Source organism: Arachis ipaensis, chromosome B05 (genome assembly GCF_000816755.2).
Source record: "Arachis ipaensis cultivar K30076 chromosome B05, Araip1.1, whole genome shotgun sequence".
Classification (NCBI taxonomy): domain Eukaryota; kingdom Viridiplantae; phylum Streptophyta; class Magnoliopsida; order Fabales; family Fabaceae; genus Arachis; species Arachis ipaensis.
The window spans coordinates 122,147,839-122,161,122 of record NC_029789.2 but is presented as its reverse complement, the minus strand read 5'-3'; the positions used below and the strand labels follow the sequence as shown (position 1 = coordinate 122,161,122).

General features: G+C 33.6%; 2 protein-coding genes and 1 long non-coding RNA gene across 4 annotated transcripts; 1 reads left to right on the top strand and 2 right to left on the bottom strand.

Annotated features, from left to right (window-relative positions):
* On the top strand, window positions 43-4,584 carry LOC107643974 (putative pentatricopeptide repeat-containing protein At5g37570). 2 transcript variants are annotated; one of them, XM_021124380.1, is made up of 3 exons: window positions 43-1,183; window positions 1,443-2,332; window positions 4,195-4,584. In XM_021124380.1, exons 1-2 carry the CDS (start codon window positions 103-105, stop codon window positions 1,985-1,987), a joined length of 1,626 nt encoding a protein of 541 aa, XP_020980039.1. In that variant the 5' UTR covers window positions 43-102; the 3' UTR covers window positions 1,988-2,332; window positions 4,195-4,584. The 2 variants fall into 2 exon arrangements, with proteins under 2 accessions (XP_020980039.1, XP_016203221.1); XM_016347735.2 differs by having other exon boundaries at window positions 1,314-2,332.
* On the bottom strand, window positions 2,513-3,285 carry LOC110272303. Its single transcript, XR_002363491.1, has 2 exons — window positions 2,892-3,285; window positions 2,513-2,663 (listed from the first exon to the last, which is right to left on the bottom strand). It is a non-coding gene; the product is annotated as an uncharacterized LOC110272303 (long non-coding RNA).
* On the bottom strand, window positions 3,461-5,825 carry LOC107643975 (protein CREG1). Its single transcript, XM_016347736.2, has 5 exons — window positions 5,518-5,825; window positions 5,177-5,212; window positions 4,598-4,799; window positions 3,884-3,962; window positions 3,461-3,745 (listed from the first exon to the last, which is right to left on the bottom strand). Exons 1-5 carry the CDS (start codon window positions 5,697-5,699, stop codon window positions 3,621-3,623), a joined length of 624 nt encoding a protein of 207 aa, XP_016203222.1. The 5' UTR covers window positions 5,700-5,825; the 3' UTR covers window positions 3,461-3,620.

Below are 13,284 nucleotides of genomic sequence, written 5' to 3'. Positions count from 1 at the left end.
AAAAAAAATATTATATATATATATATATATATATACACACACACACACACGGGGGAAAGTTTTCCTATATAATATAAGATCTGTTGCCATATAGTTAACTTAATGATTATTATTATTTATTTATGCATGAAGTTTTACACAGGAACCGCTTCATTACATTCCCAACCCCCAAAAGCTTCACCTTTGTTAACGCAATTCCTCAACACTTCTACAACCATTCTTCATCTTAAACAGACCCAGGCCTTCGCTCTTAAACTCCTCTCTCACCAATCGCATCAATACAATCACTTCTTGGGTCGTTTGTTTCTGAGGATTTTCTATCTTAATGCCGAAATATCTAATCTCTGCTATGCCCACAAACTGTTTGATGAAATGCCAAACTGCCCAAACACCTTCCTTTGGACATCCCTTATTCGCGCGTTTATATCTGGTACCCAATTTCGCCATGGAATTTCCACCTATGCTAGGATGCACCAAAATGGGGTCTTGCCATCTGAGTTCACCTATTCCACAGTCCTCAATGCATGCGGACGTATCCCCGCCACGTTCGAAGGGACACAAGTTCATGCTAGGGTGGTGCAGTCAGGTTTCTTGGGGAACAAGTTTGTGCAAACCGCTTTACTTGACATGTATGCGAAGTTTGGTAGTGTTTTCGATGCAAGGGTGGTGTTTGACGGGATGTGTGATAGAGACCTAGTTGCATGGACGGCAATGATTTGTGGGTATGCCAAGGCGGGGATGATGATTCATGCGAGGTGGTTGTTTGATAACATGGGGGAGAAGAATTCTTTTACTTGGACTACTATGGTTGCAGGGTATGCAAATAGTGGCGACATGAAATCAGCCAAGAAATTGTATGATGCCATGGACGAGGAGAACAAGAGTGTGGTCACGTGGGTAGCAATGATAGCTGGTTATGGGAAGTTTGGTAACGTAAGTGAAGCAAAAAGAGTGTTTGATAGGATATCAACGCCACGTGATCCGTCAGCATGTGCAGCAATGCTGGCTTGTTATGCCCAAAATGGGTATGCAAAGGAAGCTATTGACATGTATAAGGAAATGAGGCAATCAAAAATTAAAATCACTGAGGTGGCAATGGTGGGTGCTTTATCAGCATGTGCACAACTTAGGGATATTCAAATGTCAAGTACATTGACAGAACATGTTGAGGAGAGTATTTATGGTATATCCTTCTATTATTACTTTGTTTTCTGCACTTTAGTGTCAACTCAATCTCTTTAGCTTGAACTTCTTGATACTAACCTTCGCGCTCTTGTTTAATTGGGTTTCGACCAATTGTTCTTTCATTTCAGATAGGATATGTATTATATCCAATTCATTGATCCACATGCATTCCAAATGTGGAAACATAAACTTAGCTTGGACGGAATTCAGTAGAATGAAATACAGAGATGTGTATAGCTATAGTGCAATGATTGCAGCCTTTGCTGAGCATGGGAAATCACAAGATGCTATAGATCTTTTCCTAAAGATGCAGAAGGAAGGATTGCAGCCAAACCAGGTTACATTCGTGGGTCTTCTCAATGCATGTAGTTCTTCAGCTCTCGTCGACGAAGGTTGTAGGTATTTTCGGACTATGACTGAGGTATTTGGTATTCAGCCCTTACCCGAGCATTATGCTTGCATGGTAGATCTGCTTGGGAGGGCTGGGCAACTTGAAAGGGCATACTGTCTCATAGAGCAGAATGCAAGCACCGATGCAACCACCTGGGGTTCTTTATTAGCAGCTTGCAGGGTTTATGGCAATGTGGAATTGGGTGAGACAGCTGCTAGACATCTCACCATGATTGACCCTGAGGATTCAGGAAATTATGTGCTTCTAGCAAACACTTATGCATCTAAGGACAAATGGGAACATGCAGAAGAAGTTAGGAAGTTCATGAGTGAAAAGAGAATGAAAAAACCTTCAGGGCATAGTTGGTTACAAAGAGAGATAAGTGGACAGTTTAGAGATGAAATATTTTGATTGTTAATCTTCTGCTTGTTAGATATATTCTTTCTGCCAATGTAATGGCATGAATTCCTTCTGCATTTCCAAAGTTCTTCCCAATGGTGGATGCTAGAGAAGAAGCACATTCATTGTTAATCTCTGCTCATTGAATATCTGATTTCAATCAATAAAATGATCACATTTCTTCTCCATCTCCAAAGAGGATCCGATTGGAGCTAAGGTTCAATGCTTTTGAAAAAGGTATATCAGAGGGCTTGCTCAGGTTCAATCAACGGCAGCTAATACTTGAAATTGTTGTCAATATTACTCAATGGCAATGCTTATTGGAGACAAAATTAGCAGATATATCCTTACTTCCCGGTAATTTTCTTTGTGCTGTATCTCCAATTTATTTAGATTTCTTTTCTCTTTTGGTGTATAAACCGATAAAAGCCTTAAAAATCCTTACTACAAACTATTACCTAATACAGCACTATGAAGGGAGGTGGGAAAAAAAAAGAGTGAAGAATGAGACATAAATATGAACATAAGATTTTGAAGTTCTATTTAATCAATCTCGAATTAGGTAAAAAGGCCTTATAGACTGGCTTTCTTAGGGGCTAATAAACATAACAGCATTAGATAAATGAGCACACATTCATCATGCAGTGACAAATTCTCCATGATGGCATGATTGTAATTGATTTAGAACCTTTTTAAGACAAAACGGGTTTAGGGTTTAGGGTTTAGTGAAGAATGAGACATAAATATGAACATAAGATTTTGAAGTTCTATTTAATCAATCTCGAATTAGGTAAAAAGGCCTTATAGACTGGCTTTCTTAGGGGCTAATAAACATAACAGCATTAGATAAATGAGCACACATTCATCATGCAGTGACAAATTCTCCATGATGGCATGATTGTAATTGATTTAGAACCTTTTTAAGACAAAACCTGATTAAACTATCAAAATAATACATACTAGACTCCCATCCATCCGATGCAACAACAACAACAACAACAAAGCCTTGTCCCACTAGGTGGGGTCGGCTACATGAATCAAACGACACCATTGAGCTCTGTCATGTATCATATCTACAGAGAGACCGTTTACATGTAGATCTCATTTGACCACCTCATGGATGGTCCTCTTAGGTATTCCTCTGTCTTTCACCCCTTGTCCATCTTCCATCAAATCCATCCGATGTGCGGAGAGCTAAATTGATTATACTATATACTATAAATTTAAAAGTATTATATTGTTCATAAATTAATTAGATAATATGTAGATTAATATTAAACTTAAAAGACTCATTTATAAAAAATATTTGTAATTTGTATATAATTCAATATAATTATTTAAAAATAAAAAACAAAGAAAAATATACAACATCAACAAATGTCTTGTGAAGTTAGTCTCTTTTTAAATATTAACTCATGTATGTTTTCTAATATATTTATATATTAGAAAACTTCCTTCTATACTTTATCATAAAATATAATCAAATCTAAGAAGTTATGTTTCTTTTCATTAACAAGTTTATTCTATAATAGGTTTATATCAACTTTTATGTGATAAGAATAGATAGATAGATAGATGTTTGTTTATCCCTGTATAAGTTTGCTTATTTAGTTGAGAGCGAGGTCTAAATAACAGCTATGCTATCTCAATGTCCTTTCCATTTTAGGTACTCATCTACTGTTAAAGGTTTTGGACCACCAAACCAATCAATTAAGAATATATTTTCAATCTCCAATTTGTAGACTTGAAAGTTATGATCCATAGGCCAGCCTGTTCACATTTCAACAAAAAGAATGAATCAAATTTCAGAATGCATTAGGGAGGAGAGTAAGATGGAACGTGTAACTTAGCAACTAGTGGCTAGCATAAGAAAAGAATAAATGCTCTTATCTTATATACTCTGATTACCTTTCATCTCTGAATGCTTGGAAAACAATGCATTTCTGCCAAATTCAGCCTCTTTGGACTTTTCATCAACCAATATCAGCTAAAACATAAAAGAAGACTTGTCAAGTTCTCATACAAACCAATAGCAATTTCATCATGTTTTCTGCCTTTGTGAAAGAATATCTGTTCTGCAAAGCCGACATAAAATAGTTGGAACTATGGATGAATAGTTAACTTCTCATTCAACAAAATAGGAACTTTGTCACAACTTTTTATTATGTGGATAACATGAAGGTCCTTTCCGGCATAATAAAATTCATTGCTATATGCAGGAAATGTATGGTAAGATCTGCATCAAACAATACTTCATGTGAGACGAAGTTAGCAGAACAGTATGGAAGTGAAAAGGAAAGCATTTTGTTCAGTATGATCACATTCTTTAGCGCTCTCGGTTGAGGCAGTCCTCCATATGCAGGGGATACAGGATCAACTCAAGACAAAAGGGTAACAAGAATAAAAGAATTCACAATATTTTGTGGCTTATGGGGCCGTGAAAGAGTTTTTCTGAAAAGGTGTTGATACATCATAAATTCATAAGTATTTGCACATTTAAAATGTTCGGAGACTAAAAGTTAATTAGCACAGAAGACGACTTAATAAAACGAGGACAAACTTGTCATCACCCAAAATGAACAATCAGATTCAACTGTTTCTTTTTCTAATTTTTTCACATACCTTTCCAGTTAGAGTAATTTTTGAGCAAGTAGGATTCTCTGGGTCTATCTTGCCACAGGTCCCAAGAGGATATTCACTGACTGTAAAGGAAGCTCTTTGGTCTTTCAATGCATTTTTTACTGTTGGATCCAAATTTGTCAAGTAAAAGTATGGGATGCCAGTGCCTTGGTCAGGTATCCCATCACTAAATGATACCACATTCCTGCAGTTAGACAATATATTGATTTCTGTGAGGAAACCTCTTTTACTTTTATTCAAGATTAAAACTACGGAAACCAAGACATTGAATGTAAAATATTTATATAAGAGTTTACATTTGGCAGATTGATTAACTCAAAAGGATGGTTGCACTAAAATTTATAGTAATCAGCAAACGAGAATGAGGAGATTAACATGATCTTGATGAAAGTTCTATGTAGTTGTTGGCCTGATACGGTTACTACCATGCATATACATATTATTATTTTCATTATATATATATAGCCATGCGACTTTGAACATTTTTCAGTGCACTCTGATTCTACTTGAAAACTTTATATGTATTCTAGGTATCTAAGTATAAATATAGGATATGCTTACCCCCAAGGTGCTCCACCCAAATCAATTGAGATTGTGCTGCCAAAAAAAGGGGAAAAGTGGAGTTAATATACATGATTTGATCTTTACAAGCAGATAAATTAAATAAAAATAATTAGCTAGTGACAAGAATTGGTTCATCATGAAAATTTTGATGAATTTTTATGTAGTCATGGAACTTCTTAATTTCTTGACTTGCCTTTCAGCAAATCAGGGTTTGGGAATGGGGAGCAAGAAGGCATCCTCCGCCCCCACTCCATCCTGTTGACATCCCTAAAAAGGATAATAACATCAATGAAAATTTGAAAATAGCGAAAGTGTGCAATGAGAGAGAGAGAGAGTACTTTAATACTGCCCAGAAATTCTGAGAGACCAGCCAACGAGCGGTGACAATAGCATCATTTGGGTCAGGTTTTTTAGAAATGGACAGCATTGATCTCCTGTGTGCCATAGAATTCTGGGAACAAACCAAGAAGAGTACGATAGCGACATGTACATGCAAAACTCTAATACTTTTCATTTTCATCGTGCTCGTGTCTCTCAACTCCCACAACAGCACTATAGTAGGGTAAGAGAAGAGACTAGTTAATTAGTTATAGTCCAGGAAGTTGCGCGAGAATGATCCAAAATTTTAACTCTTCTCTCTCATCATTGATTATATATAACATGCAAATTTGTGTTTCTTTTTCCTCCTTCTTTCTAATATCTTTTTTCTTAATGAACAAATAGCATTTTGCTATTCTTTCTATTTTAAAATATCTATTTAGAAGTCATAAATTAATATTTTAAAATAATTGTCCATTTTTAATATCAAAATGGTTAATCATTATCATTATTATCGCTAGCGCCAAACATATTGAAGTGGTGCACTAGTGCGTTTTAGGCTTGTAGCATAACAGTCTTTGTGTTCCTTTTCTCAATGACATTTATAAAAGTATTATATATTAATAAGGAGATGTTGTTTGGGTGAGTTTTTTAAAAAAAAAAATCTTTTTTCGAGTTATCTTTTTTTAAAAGATTTTATGGAAAAGTAAAAGTAATTTTATGTACGGGTATCTCATACAAAAAGATTTTTTTTATTTATCAATTATATTTGGGTATAAAAAATATAAAAGTACTTTTTTGTTTATCTATTACAAAAAGATATCTTTTTTTTAAGGAAAAAAGATCTTTTAAAAAAAGATGTAAATTACAACTTCTCAAAAACGATGTTTTTTTATTTTTTTAGTGCTTTTACTTTTACTACTAAAAATTTGCCAAACACACTAAAAAATAAAAAAAAAAGTAAAAAGATCTTTTTCATTGAAAAAAGATTTTTTTATCAAAATAATGGCGCCCAAACAAGCACTTAAAAATAATTTTATGTTTCGATATCTCATACAAAAAAATCTTTTTATCTATCAATTATGTTTGGGTATAACAAAATAAAAGTACTTATTTATTTATTTATTACATGAAAAACATCTTTGTTTTAAGAAAAAAATATCTTTTAAAAAAAGATGTAAATTATAGCTTCTCAAAAAATATATTTTTTATTTTTCTAGTACTTTTATTTTTACTACTAGAAATTTGCCAAACACGCTAAAAAATAAAAAAGATCTTTTTTCATTAAAAAATATTTCTTTTATCAAAATAATGACGCTCAAACAAACACTGTCTTTTTTGTTTTGAGTAAACTATCATTTTTATCTATAAAAGTTGAAAACGCTGACATATCTACTCATAGAAGATAAAAATTACTGTTTGTACCCATAAAAAATTGATTTCGCAAGCAAAATTACCCAAACCCTAAATAATTACATAAAATTCCCAAACTACCCTTAGTGAGTCTCATCCTCTTCATCTTCATCTAAACCGTGAACCCCATTGCTGCAGCACCCTCCCCTTTCCGCACTCTCTCTCTTCCTTCTACCCTATCTTCTTTAATCGTCCCTCTCTCTTTCACTTCTCCCTCTTCGCACTTTTCTCCTTCCTCTTCTTTCCTATTGATATCTCTCTCATCTCTGTCGTTCTTCTCTCTCTTTTGTGTATTAATGGTGGTTCCTCCTTTTGCTGTCGCGAGCTCCATCTTCTCCTCCCCTCATCTTTTTCTTCTTCTTCTTCGGGAGGTTTTTGGCTTCAGAAAGTAGCAATTTTGAGTCCTCTATATTTTTTGCAACCACAACTTCTTCAACGTTGAGTTCCTTCTTTTTTCAAATGTCGTATCTTCGTCTTCTTCTCTCAGCATCTCTGCTCTGTTCTCCTCCTAGTGATGCATTTTCGTCATCTCCTCCCAGCGTCGCCAAAATTGAATTAATGTTCTGTATTATTTGCAACGAAAATAGTGATCTTGAATATGAGAAATTGACAATTTTTGGTGAAGGTTCTAAGAAATTAGGGTTTTATTTTGAATCTATGCATGTTCTATTCTTCAATTTGATCTGAGTTTGTTCTTTTTTGTGATTTTAAAGAGGATAGTAGCTGGGCTATATTGATGTTCAAGAGGAGAGAGAGAGAGAGAGAGAGAGAGAGAGATATGATGCTATGGTAGTGGTGGTTTAGGTGCTGCAGACAGTGAGTGAGGGTGGGTGCGTGCGTGAGAGAAGAGAAGGGGATAGTTTGGGGATTTTATATAATTATTTAGGGTTTGGATAATTTTACTTGCGAAATCAATTTCTTATGGGTATAAATGGTAATTTTTATCTTTTATGGATAGATATATCAGTATTTTTAACTTTTATGGGTAAAAATTGTAGTTTACTCTTTTGTTTTTGTTTTAACTATTTACTACCATAATAATGTATTTTTTGTTTTTAATTTTTAAATCGAAGTTGATTCCTTTAACATAAAAATTAGGATTTCATTATTTTTTATTAATTCATCGATATTTTTATTATTTTAATCATATAATAATGATGTTTAATCAAATTTGACTTTGTCATAATTATTTATCATGCCTAATATCCATGAAGTTCCACTAAGAGCATCTCCATCGGGCTAAATTTTGGAGTCTGATTACTATTTTGTTAGAGAAAAAAGAGAACTGGAGCATTGGAGTGAAATTCAAGTGAGTTCTTTCACTCATTTCAAGACGAGGGAATCCCTCTGAATGGGGACTCCCATTAGCCAATTCACACTTGTCAAATGGTAAGTTAGGTAAAAAATAAATAATTATATAAAATATTAATTAATTAAATAGTTATGTTAATTAATTAAATAATTATATTAAATAATAATTAATTAGATTAAATAATTAAATTTTTATTTTATTAATAATTTATATTAATTATTTATATCATAATTAATATTAAATATTATTTATATTTATATTATTATATTAAATTAGCCGTTGCAAAACTAGTCGTTTTTAGAAAAAGAAGAAACTTGCCAACATAATGAGAGCTTGTATTATATTGCATAATATGATTGTTGAGGATGAAAGAGACACTTATGCAGGAAATTTTGCTCAAGGCTTAGAGTATGATGATGTTGAAAATGGCTTATCACAACCTCAGCTGGGAGAAGAAGATTTTACACCATACCATTAATTTCTCCAAAGAAATGCCCAACTTCGAAATAGGCAACAACATAGACAATTGAAAGAGGACTTGATTGAACACATATGGCGTCAACTATAGAGTTTAATTATGTTTTTCTTTGTATTAAGTAATTTTACAAATTAGTGTAACCCGAATTATATATTGTGTATTATTGTTATATATGAATTTATTTAATATTAATATCTTTTAATAGTAAATTATTTTTAAATTTAAATATTTAAATTACATTATTGAAAAAAATTAATTACATTAATTTCAAGTATTTTAATAAATTAATTAAGTGGGATCACAAAATAGGGACTAAAGTTAGTTCCTCCTAATGGAGAAGAGAGAGATGCTTTGAGTTCCTATTTACTATTTATGACGCAAAAGCTAATGTAAAATTACTTTTTATGACAGGTGGACCGTAAATAGAAACTGGGATGAGTTCCCTACTAAAAATGGTCTAAGCATATAGGATATTGAAAGTACGATTGATATAACTAATATATTTTTGCAATATCTTGATTGTGGCAGCAAGGACCTATTCGCCTCCTTTTTCACCTCCTAATCATTCATAAAGTTTGAGGGCGTGGTCTTCACGTGTCTTAAATTCTTTGCAGCAAAGCATGGAGATAGAGTAAATTCTCATAATAATCTTTAAGATTTACGTGAATATTTAATGTAGTTCTCAAGATCTCAATTTTTTTTATACTAGTCATTGAGATAGAACTCCAAACACTCATAATGATTCCTAAACATATTTCTGATGATGAGTCATCATGGGGCGCTTACGTGGCATCATTTCGCTACGTTGGAGCCAGATAAACTGGCACGTTTTCAATTTATACCTACATTGGCCCCTCCCTCTATATTTAACCCTAGTTTCAAAATTCAAATCCCTAATCTTTTTCTCCGACAGCTCCCAGTCTCTGACCCTGTCAGCAGCCCACATCTTTTTTGCAAGCTCCTTCGGGACATCACCGACAAACGAATTCATATGCAAAGCAAGCAATTGCGCCCAATCTCAAGAGGAATCTCTCCGGACAGTGAGTTTTGCCATAGAATCAAGTTGGTAAGGTTTTGAAGCTCCCTTAGAATAGAACCTTTTAGCTGATTCTGCATCAAACCCAATGTCTCCAAGCTGTCACACTTACTAATCTCGGCTGGTATTGACTTTGAGAGAGCATTCAGTCCCGCCCGAACAACCCTAAGCTTCTTCAACTTGCTAATTGGTTTAGGAATTCTCTTTGTTAAGTTGTTGCTATATATAACTAATGTTAGGATTTGGTTGAATTAGTCCCACATTGCTTAGGATAGCAAATGGAGTGGGTGGCCTAGGCTATAAATATGAGGCTAAGTTCTCCATTTGTTTTTGCACCAGTCAGAAACACTTTAAGCTTGTATCTGTTTTTTCTTTTCCTCTGTACTCTTTAATTAGAGAGTGTTGTGAGGTGTAGTTAGATATTTGCTTTGAGAGAGTGTGGGTGTACTGGGGTGCCGGTGTTAGAGAGAAAGAAGTCTATGTGTTGTAACAATTTTCACATAGTGATATTCTCTGGTTGTCATTTGACAACGGCCGTGGTTTTTTCTCCGGTAATTGGAGTTTCCACGTTAAATTCTTGTGTTGTGATTGTGTCTATTTTATTTCTCTGTCAAAGGTATTTTCTCAAGGGGGAATGATGTCTTATTCCCAACAACTAACTCCTCAAGTGAAGCTAAGTTCCCAAAATCTTCAGGTACCTCACCATGTATATAATTTTTACAAAGGTAAAGCTTCCTAAGTTTTGTTATATTCCAAATTGGGGTTAAAATTTCTCCATGAAGCCTGTTTGTACAAAGATCTAGAAACTTTAAACTATGGCAATTAGCAAAACCATTCGAATTTGGACTAGAAAAAAAATTCTGAGAGATTCAACTCAATTAGCCTTAAAAGGTTACAGATTTTAGGAGATAAAGTGCCAAATAGATTAAGGTAGTAGAGTTTAACGGAAGTTACCAATGATGAATGAGTGGATTGCACATCAGTCCAATTGCATGGTACTCTCAGTCTCAGTCACTTCCTATGTACTCTCTCTCACTGCCGGTTAGATCTCTTCACCGATCTCCTCTCTTCTAGTTTTGAACTTTTCATTCTTGTTTGGTGATCGATGTTTGGTTGTTGAGGAAGCTTAGAAAAAAAGAAATATGGAATATTTGCATTTGTTGTGATGTGTGAACTTGGAAAAAGATCTTTGTCTTCTTTGCATTTGAAGAAAGAAGTGGGCTGTCGTTCGGTGTTTGACAGGGTCTGGGAGCTGTCGAAGAAGAAGATTAGGGATTTTGAGATTTAGGGTTAAATATAAAAAGAGGGGCCAACATGGGTATAATTTGGAAACGTGCTAGCTAAGCTGGCTGGCTCCAATGTGGCGAAACGATGCCACGTAAGCGTTTCGGTGATGACTTATCACCAGAAATATGCTCAGGGACCACTATGAGTGCTTGGAGTTCTATTTGGAGGACTACTATGAAAAAATTGGAATTTTAAGGACTATATTGAGTATTCACGCGAATCTCAGGGACTACTATGAAATTTTAAGTCTGGGGAAAGCCATTGTCCTGGAAGTGAAGGATTGTCTCGGCATCGTCAAGTCCTGCCTCAAATCCGAGCTTATCTGTTGCACCAAGGAGCTCTCTGACAGCCACCTCTGCAACCTCAGCGAGGTCATCATCGGGGTTCACAACTTGGAGTTCCTGAGGCACATCAAGACCATCTTCCAAGGCACCGATGAGCAGGGACGAACCTAGAGGGTGACCTCGCCGCTCCCTCCTCCCAAATTTTAAGAAATTATACTTATATATGAGATATGTGTTTAAAAAATAAAAAATATTATGTAATTTAATAATTTTATATGTATTATTTTTCATTATTTAAAATTCGGTCCTTTCTTATTAAAATTTTTTGATCCGTCCCTATCAACGAGGTAACCGCCATAGAGACCCAAACTGTGACCATCAACTCCACGAAAATGTACTACCTCTACTTCATGTTCTACGATCTAGAGTTGCAAGGCGCCATTATCACCGGCAAGACCGTATGGCGGAACTCTAACAGTGCTAGGCAACATGGTCCATTTGATGCGATTCCATGGGTTAATATTGTGTTGAGATGATGGTTGAGTTGTGAGATGTTATTGTTATTGTTGATAAGGGTGGGGTAGGGTGACGGTGGAGGTGAGAGTGCGGTAAAAATGGAGGTGTTGATGATAATGGAGATGAACTAATAAAATTATTGGAGACAGGAGAGAGGGAACAAAAACATATTTGTGATTTAACAAAAGAAAAAGTATAGGGAGTTATCACTTTTATTAAAATTTGGCCAATATTTAACTAGTAAAAAGAGAAGTGAATATCATTAGATGTAATCTCACACTATTAAAAATACCAATAATAACTAATTGATAACTACAAATCATAAAATTTGTTGGCCCTAACACTCTTCTTAAAAAAAAGAAATAATTCAGTAATTTCATAAAAATTGAATAATTGACTAAATAAATTAGCTATTGACTTAATATTTGGATCGTTTTATCAAACTGATCATATATTTTAGGATTTATTTTCTCAAAAAAAAAAATATATTAAGATCTATTTTGTCAATATTAAAAGTTTTTGAGTGTCAAAATGACTATTCACTCTTTTTGGATTTATGGATATGTGTAACGTGTGCAGTGTCTCCCCCTACCTGGTATACATCTCTCTTCCTCTCATCATTCACTCTAACACTCAACACTCAGTTTTAGTTCAGGTGAGAAAAAAAAAATATTGGCTTTGAGAGGGGAGAGATCAGCAACCAAGAAGAGAAATGCCCCCCAAGCCACCGAGAGAAAGGACATGGATCGTCTTCAAGATTGCATTATTAATTATCTCAATCATTCTAATTATATAATATTTTTCGTTTTTTAATTTAATTTTTAATGATAATATTATAAATTACAACAAATGAAAATTAGAAATATATTTTGGGTATTCTTTTGAAAATTATTAGTTAATCTTAGAAATTGGAATAATTTTTTGGACAATATTAATAATTATATTAGGGAGTGAATGCTATTGTTAGTGGAAACTAGGGTTTGGGAAATTATGAAGTGTGTGTTAGTTTTATAGGAAAATAAATTTGATTTTTTGTGTTCTAGTAATTAATTTAATAAGATTAGTGATATTTTAATGGAATTAAAATTGTGTTTTGAGATGTTTTTAGAGATTTATTATTTATTGTTAGAAAGTAGAAATGTTTGGATGATTTTTAATAATATTAGTGAGTATTTTAATGTAAATGAGAAATATTCATTTTAATATTATTTACTAATATTAATAATATTATTATTCAAGTTAATAATAAGGGCGAATATGTAGCAATTTTCTTATGAAAATAATGAATTAACCTTATTTATGTGGGGCGATTAATTTATAAAAACTGGACTAAATCGATTGATTCAATTGAAAAATTAGTGATCAGACACCGAATCGGTTCGATTTGATTTTTATTGTCATGTCTTTTATTTTACTTGTTATATTTAATGTTCATAATTATTTTAATTTGTTATTATTATA